Source organism: Haemaphysalis longicornis, unplaced genomic scaffold (assembly GCF_048455015.1).
Source record: "Haemaphysalis longicornis isolate Haplotype H1 unplaced genomic scaffold, Haemaphysalis longicornis Haplotype H1 scaffold_1, whole genome shotgun sequence".
In the NCBI taxonomy this organism is placed as follows: Eukaryota; Metazoa; Arthropoda; class Arachnida; order Ixodida; family Ixodidae; genus Haemaphysalis; species Haemaphysalis longicornis.
Window position 1 is genome coordinate 19,018,415 of NW_027526203.1, and position 12,061 is coordinate 19,030,475.

The 12,061-nt window shown below is 49.3% G+C and overlaps 1 protein-coding gene across 1 annotated transcript in view; it reads right to left on the reverse strand.

The window, feature by feature from the left end:
• Nucleotides 1-12,061, reverse strand: part of LOC144163300 (scoloptoxin SSD976-like) — a 64,808-nt gene that overhangs the window by 16,824 nt on the left and 35,923 nt on the right. Inside the window, exons 3-4 of the mRNA XM_077694214.1 lie at nucleotides 8,032-8,219; nucleotides 5,695-5,807 (exon numbers count right to left, since the gene is read on the reverse strand). Of these exons, the coding sequence (XP_077550340.1) occupies nucleotides 5,695-5,807; nucleotides 8,032-8,219 (301 nt within the window). The remainder of the gene's footprint in view (nucleotides 1-5,694; nucleotides 5,808-8,031; nucleotides 8,220-12,061) is intronic.

Consider the following 12,061-nt stretch of genomic DNA (forward strand, 5'->3'; position numbering starts at 1 on the left):
ACGTGCAGCTCAAAACTCCCCCGTAAGGCACACGATTATCCTGTACGTGAACCCGAGAGTGTGCAGAGCCTACTCTGACCTGAAATGTTATATCAGACATGTAGCTTTCAAGAGTGTTAAACTTGTTTCCTGTTATCGCGGGAACAGGTTAACCGCCAGATCGCGGGTTCGAGTCCCGGCCGCGGCAGCCGCTTTTCTGATGGAGGCGAAAAGCAAAAACACCTGTGTGTACGAGATTTCGGCGCACGTTAAAGGTCCCCAGGTGGTCAAAATTAATCCGAAGCCCTTCACTACAGCGCGCCTCTGATTGTAGGGTTTAACGCGCCGACGCAACGCAGGCGATGAGGCGCGCCGTAGTGGAGGGCTCCGGATTAATTTTGACCACCTGGGGATCTTTAACGTGCGCCGAAATCTCGTACACACGGGTGTTTTTGCTTTTCGCGTCCATCAGAAAAGCGGCCGCCGCGGCCGGGAATCGAACCCGCGACCTCGTGCTCAGCAGCGCAACGCCTTAGCCACTGAGCCACCGCGGCGGGTACTACGGCGCGCCTCATCACCTGCGTTGAGTCGGCACGTTAAACCGTACAATCAATCAATCAATCAATCAATCAATCAATCAATCAATCAATCAATCAATCAATCAATCAATCAATCAATCATGTTACCTCATATTCGAAAAGATTTCGAATGTCTGAGAATGCCATAGTGCTATGCCGTATCATATGCTTTTTCGGTATCGAAAAATACGATCATGCAATATTGCTTATGCAGAAACGCATCTTTTATGTACGATTCTAAGCTTGTAAGTTGATCGTTGGTGGATGGCCCCACCCTGAAGCCTGCCTGGCAGCTGTTGAGGAGACCATCGTACTCCAAAAAGTACACCAGTCGTCGGTTAATCATCTTCTCAAACAGCTTACACAGAGAGCTTGTCAGGGCGACGGCATGATAATTTGCGGGAGAGGAAGGGTCCTTTCCCTCCAAAAAAGCCAGTATGATGGCCTCCCCCCCAAGACCTTGGAAGAGGGCCCGAAAGAAATATTTTGTTGTAGTGGTGCAGGAGTGTTTCAAGTGTATTTGCGTGTAAGTGTTGTATCATAGTGCATGTAATGTTGTCTGCACCTCGAGATGAGGGCTTACAAGCACTGAGTGTTATCTTGAGCTCATGAATTGAAAAGAGGGTAGAAAAGAGTCGGTAGACTTATTATCCTGCAAAGAGTCGGTAGACTTATTGAAAAGAGTCGGTAGACTTATTATCCTGCAAGGACTTCTTTTCGGAGGATGTTTTGTGTTTTATGAAATTGTTGGTGTTGTGTGCTGAACTGGACACCTGCTGGAAGTGTTGTGCGAGTGTGTTAGGCTAGTCTTCCAGTGTGTCCCCTGTTGTACTAACCAGGGGCAGGCTGTGTGTTTGTTGTACTTTAAGTTTTCGTATACGTGTCCAGATTTTGTGAGTGTCTGTGTATGAGTTTATGTACGTGAGGAAAGTGCGCCAACTCCTTTTTTCCCTCATTACGCACGATTTTTCCGAGAGCTTTTGCCCGTTTGAAGGATACGAGGTTATTGGACGTGGGGTACCGGCGATGGACACCCCACGCATTGTTCTGCCACTTGTGCTTGCCTGCAGTCCTCGTTCCCCAGGGCCTCCTTGGTTTGCGCGGCAAACCGGAGGCCTGGGGAATGGACTTTCTGGCAGCATCGAAGATATGCACCGTGAGGAGTTGGGCAGCTTCGTCTACGTACAAGTGTTCTATGGCTGTGTGCTGTAGTTTACATGTATCTGTGAATGCACTCCAGTTTGGTTTTGATTCGTTAAACCTGTTATGAGAAGATGGATTGTTCGGGCCTTGACCTATATATGTTAATGTGTTTGGGAAGTGGTGCCTACAATTTGGGTTCGTGCTCACGTCGCAATAAAGCGACGGAGAGAACTGCAAATCCAATAGCCAAGTCGAGGTGTGAGTAAGTAGTGTGTCCTGTATTTTAATGTTTAGGCTGTTTATTGTTAAAGAGGCATGCTTCCGATGATGTCAAGAATTTCTCGAAAAGGCGACCTCGGGTATCCGTGCGAGAAGAGGCCCAAAGGGAATTATGTGCATTAAGGTCGTCCATAAGAATGTGTGGTTCTGGCAGCTGATCTACCAGTGCCTCGAAATAATCGTAGCTTCAGAACTGGAAGTATGGAGGAATGTAGAGGGAGCACACAGTTACTAACCTGTTAAATGTTATTATATGGATTGCCACAGCCTCAATGGCAGTGTTGAAATTGATGGGGTGGCATGCTAAAGATTTGTGGGATATGATGGCCACACCACCTGAAGAGTGTGTGCAGACAGATCTGTCCTTTCTTAATACCATGTAATCATTGAGAAAGTTTGTTTCCTACTCTGATGTTTTTCCTGAATACAAATGACACTTGGCTGATTAGAGTGCAGCATCTCGTACACATCGTCAAGATTTTTAATCAGGTCCATACAGTTCGACTGAGTTATGTTTCCCTTCCAATTACCCAGTGTAAAACCTACTGGACTGAGCATGTTTACGCGCTTTCTTTCGGACCAGTGACTCGATGCTTTTTGGTCTTTTCTGGGGGCTTTGGCGTTGGGACACGTTCCTTGCGCTGTGCCGCAGACAAGAATGGTCCGACGTCCATTTCTTCGTCACAGGTGTTCAGGGAAGCCAACGGATCGGGCTCCTTGGACAGCGCACCATTCTGGGTGCTCTTTGCTGCAGCCGCCACCGCCAAGGATTTCGGGGTGCCACGTGTGGCATGGGCGGTGCAGCGGTGTTGGAAGCCGCCACTGCTTCCCCCGTCTACATCTCCTCCGTGCTATCGCGTTTGCTTTGGGCCGGTGGAGGGGACCCGGTGGATGTGCCTTCACTGTGAGCGGACACAGCTGACACCACAACCGCTGGTGACTCAACAAGCGATGGGGTGACTGGTTGGGCTGCCGGAGACAACCCAACGGGGGATGGGGTGGGACCAGATCAGACTCACTGAACTGGGTCGCCACCGAAACCAGACGCCGCTCCGCCCCCCGGCCAGCTGCGTCGGAGTATCTTGGAGAAGCGAAGCAGGCGAACCTTTTGCGTGCTTCCTGGTACTAGATGTTCTCCGTTACATTGAAACTGATGATGCGTTTCTCGAGTTTGAACCTGTCACAGGTACGCGAGTGCGCTGCATGGGGTCCTTCACAATTTGGGGATTTCATGCTACTGGCTTTCACAATTATCTGTGGGGTGGTCGTGATCAGAAGAGTTGGCACACGTCAGTTTCCATTGACACTGTAATGTTCCGTGGCCATACCGCTGGTGTTTGTAGCATTGAGGAACATAGGGATGAACTTCACAACGGATGAAGCCCACATTTACGTGTTGAGGGAGGTTGCAACAGTCGAAAGTGAGAATTACATGCTTTGTTTTTATTTCCTGGTTCTCTCTACGGATGGTGATTCTTCGGACTGCTGTAACTCCTCGCTCACCCAGGCCCTCCAGCAAGTCTGTCTTTTCGACCTTAGGGTCGAATTCCGAGATTAAACCTTGGCATGTGTTTAGACTGCGGTGAGGAGTGACCTTAATTTGCAAATTGCCGATCATGCTCTGTTGGAGGAGAATTTTAGACTGTGGTTAATTCTGTATTTCCACAAGGATTTCACCACTGGTTAGCTTTTTGCTTTGCAGTTCTTTCCGGGGATGTTTTCAAAAAACAGCGATGAGGAAGAGTGATGTAGACGTAAGTGTTTCAGATTTCTCTGCAGATTCCATGATCAAAAAACGGGGAAAATTGTCAGGTTTGGAGAATTTTATGGAAGATAGCCTTGAGAAATTCTCTTCGGTGCGGCCCTTTTAGGGGGCCGATAATTCGCTTTGGGGAATTTAGAAAGACCATACGACATGAACAAAAACAGGGAAGGGGGGTACGTTCTTCGTCACCCTTACCCTGATAGCTGAAAAAGACCCGAAGCTCACTGCCTGGTAGACAGACAGGGAGCCCATCCGCCGGAGCTTGACCTGGGCTCTAACAGCCATCGTTTGTGGTTTCTGCGCTTCCCCTTAAAACTCCTAGCCAAGGTAGATTACAGCGGGAGTATGGGGGCTCGGGGTCCACGGTGTCGCCAATACCGTCACCAAGATTACTCAAGGTTCCCTGTGCGGGGTTGCTTCGTGTTTCCCTCTGGCATCCTTTACCATTTCCAGGGTTAATGTTTTCCGCATGACTAGAGTCACCTGCTTGCAGGCTTCCGCTAGCGCACTACTTGGTTAGAAACTCGCATGTCAGTAGTCAGCAAGCTGCAAATTCTGCGGAATGTCTGACAGCTTTACAAAACTCGAACCTGGGACGCTTCCTGCTACTAGAAGGGGGCAATTTAACCGATATCAAAATGGAATATGCATGCTAGTTTGTGACTGTTTTTGTTAGGTTTAAGCAAGTGTTGCGGACATAGCCACTCGAGGTATAATTTTTAGGCGAGAGGCAGGCAACACTACCCGTTTTCTCAGAGAAACATGCGCTTTTAAAAGCTTATACATATAGTGGACGTACTGAGGATGATTTAAAAGTAGGCTTACGAGCAGACAGACGAGGCCTGCATGCGCTCGTCAACGACTGTTGCCTATCGCTTTTCTCATCAAGCACAGAAAGGCAGAACTTATTTTATTTACAATCAAAAGACTTGGCGTTCACCGAATCTATTATTCAGGCTAAGCTTCCCGGTAGCTTACGCTTTAGCGTGTTTTGAAATTTTCAGGTGTAGCAGGCAATGACGCCTCAGCTCAACTACGTCATGACATTCTATCCTCCGTATCAGATAAGGAGCCAGATTACTTTGAGGTTAATAAAAAAGCTGCAACAACATTGTGGGGTTTTCTTCAAGACAGCCACTGTTCTTATTAAGAGACTTGGCAAAAAATCCGGTTCCGCAGTCATACAGGGTTCTTTTTCGTTGCAGCAAACCTGCGTCCTTTTCCACAGCAAGGCGGCAAGTGCGCGATGGTACTGGAGAAAACTAAGATAGAATAGGGCACGCTGAAAATTCAATGTACACCAGTTGCGAAACTCCGCTTCAGAATCTGGACATCCTGGTTCATTGAAGACGGGCGGCAAGTGTATTGTGGCCCCTAGCGGACAAAAACTCAATTTTGCTGCGCATATACTCAATAACAAACTAAAGCTTGACTTTGGGCTAGTTGGGTACACATGACACTTAAGGAAACAGCACGAAAAACCCGGACCTAGAGAGGGCTAACAGACACGAGCTCGTCACGTGAGTAGCTCGTCAGCGCTCGTGTCTCTTTGCCCTCTGTGTCAGAGTTTTTCGCGCTGTTTTCTCAAAAACACAACGCAATAAAAAGCTGGTTTTACAAATTACATAACTTAGATTAGGTAATGTGTACTTATGTTGTCAGGGGTTTTCGTTTATGAATTACGGCAACAGCCCCAAGAACTCGATCACTTGAACTTTTAGTCGGCAGTGGAAGGCTGGTCAACTTGCTGCATGCTCGCGCCTGTTCGCCCCCAGCGTAGGTCACCAACTGTGAACTGGTTGTTGAGACACGGGGCCCACGGGGAGCATTGCAACAGGTGTATATTAAGTAATTCCAGATGACGCTACCGCGAACCGCACACAAGTTCAATTGCACACTGTTCGGAAGTTGCCCCACCACGCGGCTTCACCCCTCCCTCCCGTTGCTCACCCTGGTCCGTAGTTGCACGTGAGTGACCTCTGGTACGGGTACCGGCCAACGTTGTCCCTTCGAGTGTAGGTTGCAACGCCGCAGCCAAGGTACCGCGTGTTTGCCCAGATCATCTGCGTCACGACGTTGAAAGATAGAATTAAGAGGGCCGAAAGATGCAAACCCGGTGGCATCAATGGGAGGAGAAGCTGTCTACACAGGGCTGCAATAAATCGGCATACATGCGTTTCGATCAAAGGTGACGGGACAGCTGAAACATTCACCAGCCAGAATGATGCCGGCAGCAGCAGTAACGAGCATTACACGGAGAATTTAGCTGAGCAGACGAAAAATTGACCTGGTAACGGCGCACACGCCCGAAACTGGCAAACCCATCCGGACAGAGCACTTTGTAGTGACACAAATCGATAGTGTCATGCAAATTCACGTTTTTGTTTTTCAAATTTCGTTCTCGGTCTCTTCCTACCAATGCGCGATTGCAGTGTTATTGTCGGCACCTGGCGATAGGCAGATATTGATTGAGGCAATTGGTCTCCGCTTTAACAATCACCATGAGAGGAAATAAACGTATTAGCATGCAAATATTACTCTAATTCACTGATAAAATACCTAATTCATTAGTTAAGGTCTTACTGTGCCACTAAGAGGGGAAATACCCCTGCAGCGAACTCCGGCAATAGACATTCCACATGATGACGCCAATGACTGGGCACGAGCGCTCTGCCATACAGTGTTGTGGTCTTTGTTCTTATGCACACTTGAAAGCGCTCGCGCACCGCCATCTGACGACATGAACTCAGATGCATGTATATGTGTGTATATTTTATTTATATATGCTTGCGTGTGCCCGCGTGTGTGTATGTGCGTGTATTCTGCGTTACAAAAACAAATTTAATGCTGGACGTGCTACAACTACACAAGTTTTATTTGGTTTTTATCTTTTATTGTATTTCTTTTTCTGTGAGCTTTTAATTGTCCATCTATGAGTGGCATGACAGTACTTGTAAAATGAGAGAACAGGGGAAAAGAGGAAGGGTATTTTTCTCGCTTCGACTATATATCCTTATTAAATCGAGCTCCCTGCGTCTCCACTTTACTCTGGAGCTGCTGCAACGAACATTGAACCCCAGTCAATGCTAGCAACGTGTAAATTACGTTGGACGACGTAAAATTATTTTTTAATTGCTTTAATGAAGTGGATTTCTTTATGAATATTTTATGCAATTTTCAGCATATACCGAGCTCTCGTCGGCCCGTCACCAGTAAAAATGCTTGCTTCATCCTTGAATTTTAAAGGACGAAGCGAACTTAGCTGCTACTTGGAACACTTCCTCATAATATAGCAGATTTTGGTATTAACGGCACCGCGCAGTACGTTAAAACATTTATGAAGGAGTTTGCGGTCGACGAACCCATCATTTTTATGGTGAAAGCCGTAAACACGAGCGGTTACTGTTTACACGACCTAGGCCGCATTTTTGGCGTGCCTGCATTGGCGCCCCAGAAAGAATCAGCGCACCGGTCCGCACGAGTGAGTCCTCTTCTCATCGCATCGTATTTGCACGAAAAATAATCTATTCTGAGAAAAGGAATTTTAAAATACATATGTGCAACAGCTTGCCAGGTAATGCCCGTCGAGGAATGAGTACACCAAAATTGCTCTCGTGGTGTTGACAGATTGGTTTGGATAGCTTGAGGTGGATTTCGGGTGGAGTTCGAGTCCATGGCGATGTTGCTGGACGCTTTGAAGCTGATTTCAGTTGTGCGCCTGATTGAATTTGTAACGCACAGAAAAAATTGACGACTACTTTTAGCGAAGAAAGGTGCACGTTATAATTGTGGAAATATGGTACCAGTTCCACACAAAAGAGTGAATGCTAAAAGTCCTCCGCTCTTGCTTGTGTGCACAGTTTCGTGCGCTTTTGGCGGTTCCCTAGTTTAACAACGGGCCATCCATAAGTAACGGAGAGGATTGAATGGGATGGCAAGGACAGCACGAAAGCTGCCGCCGTTCCGGAATTACTGTAACACCTTGCTGTTATTCTGCACAGATTTTCTGTAATTCCCAAATTACATGCCACAGAAAAAAAATCACCGCAGATGGACTACGTGAATTTAGGGGTTTTCCAGAAATTTTATTTTAGAGCCTTAAAAATAATATCGTACTGACCAGTGATTTGGCTTTTCAATCGGGCGTAACAAAGAGCGCTACCAGTAGATCGACGGTGAACGACTGATAACACGAGCGAATGCGATTAATTCGCAACGGAAATTGGTCCACATATCATTGCTTAATCGATCGATATACCACTTTACCCACGTGCGACGTGCTCAAACCTGCGTAAACTCTTCGATGCCGCTGTCTCCGATGCTGCTGTCGTTGCTACGGTACGACTGCAGGAGATTGGCCCAGATGTGTTTGTACTCCTTCGCCCATGCTTGCGTGTGTGGCAGGTTCAGGTGGTTCAAAAACGGCTCCGAGCTCGCCTCCCAGCCAAGGTTCTGTCCCACAGTGGAAAACCTGACTGCAAAGAGTTCAACATCAGCGATTTTAAAGCGAAAGGACTACTACGCTACATCATTAAGGTCATTCATCGCGTCGCATTGACATTAAGCTACCGGTGCCGAAGCTTCGCCTTTCTTCTTCACCGCTCCGCTTGCTCAGAGCTTCGCGGCTGTGGTACCACATGACAAGGTGAGGGGGAAACAGCTGCATCGTGAGTGCTTTACCGCCAAGCAGCGACTGGACGGTGTGCGCGTGCGACTAAGTATAAGCGAACCACGTCACAAGGCGAAGGTCTAATGGCTGATGTATGACAATACAACGATGACTGAGTTTACATGAACTACGACTAGAGAAGCACTAGGCACGGACACGAACGAGCTGCTTTGCCAGCGGATTTCCGGCGCATGGCTCCTCAGTCTCGTCGTCGATGGCCCGCCGGCTGAGCGATCTGCGCGTGCCCTTCAGTGCAAGCGAAAGAAGGAATCGAATCATCCATAGGATATAGTTAAACGGCAGGCGGCTAATATCAAGCAAAAGCAAGCCCTCATGAAACTCTAGGTGCATAGTCTTTGCTATCGCTTGTGAGAACTTAGAAGCACTGAACCTGAGTCATATTTTCACCCGTGCGGTGAACCGAACACAAAGTTCTACCATAAAGGGACTCTGACACAAACATTTTGCATCTTGTTTTTTTTTTGTTACGATACGTAGCTAATGACTGACTTATCACATGTAAAAGCGGCCTTTGCTTCAGCGCGATTCGGTTGTTTAATTAGATGTATTTCATGCAACCAGTCACAGTTTCAGTTTCAGCGGGTGCCTCGAAAGGTTGTATTTTGTACGAACAAAGCTGTCCACATGGCTGTCGGATGGCTATCACAGAGCAGAGTTGCCGTAGCACTGTAGATTCCGGGCAGGCAGCAGTTCCTGCTAATGCCCGTCCGAACGGATATCGTCAGCTGCTTAATTAAAAAAATTATCAGTGGCTTAGCTCGGCTATGCCAGGATATACGTAGGGTGAGCTAATGTTCAGCGGGTTATTAGCAGCTTTCCTGCTTGTCTAGGATTAGCTTGATTATCATGCTTACAGCTGCTTCAATGACAAACACACGGCATACGCACTATGTCACATGTATATTTATCAAGCGGCTCGGGCGCAGCGCCACCAATCGCCCCACAGCTAAGCTTGTTCCACAGGCCCACGCCGGTGTTGCTGCGACGGACCCGGCATGATAATCAAGTGGACCGGGCCGCCACGTGCGGAACGGGGGTTGGCGAAGACGCTGGGCGCGTGGGGTGTGTGTGAGACGCCGGTCAGCGAGCAACGTTCTGTTGCTCGCTGCAACCACAACCACAGCAACCACAGGACAGCGCCTGTCCTGTGGTTATTCTTGTGTCGGTCCCGTCTTTCGCGTTGTGAATAAGTATGAACACCTACCAACTCGCAACTATCCAACGTTCTGTCGGTTGGTTAGTTGGAGCGTTTAACGCGCCGACGCAACTCAGGCGATGAGGCGCGCCGTAGTGGAGGTCTCCGGATTAATTTTGGCCACCTGGGGATCTTTAACGTACGCCGAAATCTCGTACACACGGGCGTTTTTGCTTTTCGCCTCGATCAGAAAAGCGGTCGCCGCGGCCGGGAATCGAACGCGCGACCTCGTGCTCAGCAGCGCAACGCCTTAGCCACTGAGCCACCACAGCGGGTCAACGTTCTGTGCGCCATGTGACGTCACTGCTCTTCACGCATGCTCAGCACGGCTCTCCAGGAGCCACGCGAGACTGCTGAACCTCGGCCAGTGTAGCTCACGCTACAAAAAAGTGACCGCGAACGTGACGCAGACGCTGTGAGGACAAATTGCTGCCGCGGCTATACAGCGACGCGCGAAGCTCGAGGCTACGCGTGGGGAGACGCGCGCTGGGAGCACCCGGCCACTCTGCCTACAGGTCCGCCTAGAGATGTTAGGCTTAACACTGTTGCGAATTTTCGATTGCCGCTTGCGTAAGCGGTGCAGATGACGATTTTTATTGCAATTTGTCATGACATTGTAGGCGGCCGAATGAAGTGGTGAGGCCTATCCCACATTTATTCACAGTTGCGTGGGGACGACAACATGGGCCCGAGAATCGGAGAGCGCCCGCGTGTACGGATCGTTGTTGGGCGTCGTCCGAGTGCCGACGAGGAAAGGCGTCCGTGCGGAGAGGGTTTTTGGCGTCGCCTACGACATCACCCGCGGTTGCAAAGGTGGGCTGCAGGAATGATTGTAAAATCCAAGCTCGAGCCGGCGAAAAGTGCGTCTTGTGCACATGTGTTGAGGTGCCGCCCTTGCGATATTGTCCCGACTTCTGTAGGTGGCGCTGTTGGGGATGCCGTTGTCTCGACGTCGCTTGAGGTAGTGGTGCCTGTGCCGGCCAGCAAATGTGCCGCTGGAGGTGAAACTCCGTTGGAGTCTACACCGGCTGTAGATGGCGGTTGTGTAGGTGACTGAGGCGGAAGGGCGGTCGCCGCCACGGTAGTGGGTGGCTCACCGTTGCCTTCGCGTAGCGTGGTAGCAGCGGGCGAGGCGGGCAGTGGTCGGCGGGCGGCCGTGATGTCGTTGGCCGCCAGTCCTCTCGTGGAAGGTGTGGCCCAGCAGCGCGGAAGCCATGATGTTCTGTCTCTTGTGGCTCGTCTTGCCTCTCGAGGCCACGCGCTGCTGACGATGGAGGCAGCAGCCAATGATGGTGATGGTGGGCGCCTGCAGTCGATGGCGAAGTGGCCGCTACAACAACATTACCCGCTTTCTCGTATGTGCATCTTTGTTTGAGCCTTTAGTCCCATATAGGGCAGTGTTTACAAGCTCTCTATCGAGCTACCTGCGCCTGCCTGCGCCCCTTGGACGCCGTGGCCGCCACCCGCACAACAACCGCGCTGCTGGCGTACGCGTCTGCCTCAGAGCGCTTGTCGTGTGCCCGGCGCGTTTCCTCGTCCAGTGTAATAAAAAGCCATAAAAGTAGAGTGCCTGCAATTGCTGTAGAACTAATGTCGCGGCCAGCTTCCCGATGAGCCAACAAAATCCCAGTGGCTCCGCCGCCAACCATCAGATCGTTTATAGCTGGAGGGCAAAAGCACTGACCTCCGATCAGAGCCGCGAGACGGCGACAAACGACGGCAGTGAGGAAGCGGCCAACACAAACTCCGGACGTGATTGGATGTTCATTCACTCCCCGTACAAGTAGACGTCGATCTCGCGAGGACCCTGTTCGATGTTCGGTTGCGTCACGCATAACTTAAGGTGGATTTTATTTATGTTGTAGGCTGTATTTTTCGCTGATATTTTGCAGATGATGTCTGTGTTTTTACACCAATCTATCCCCCAAGCTGTCTCGCCTTCAAAGTTTGGCGTCAGTACTCTTTAAGGCTCAGCGATTTTCTTTTCGTAAAGCCCGTAACATTCACAACAAAGAAATTTTTTCCTCGCCCGGCAAGGCAGAGGACCGTAGTAACAGTTCTAATGCCCTCAGTTCTGCCTTTGGCACGTAGTGCCTTTACCCGCGATTATTTCAAGTTATTTTGTCTAAGGATGTGACTGACAAATCTCAACTACAACATCCTTCTAGGCCATTCCACGGTAGGGACTTTAAAAGGTCAACAAGTGAGTTGCTACCGCTAATCGTCCAGGCGTAATACTTTCACTACTAATTCTAGTGAAAATCAACTTCGTCAATCTAGTTAACGAACTCCATTTCACACGTGCCCTCCCCATTATATTAGTGTACGAAGCGTGCTCAAATGCCGACTGTTCGGATGCCTTTTTAAGACCTAGAGAAATATCAGCAGGTACCGCAGAAATAAATGTATATAAGGGATGAAGATACACTGGG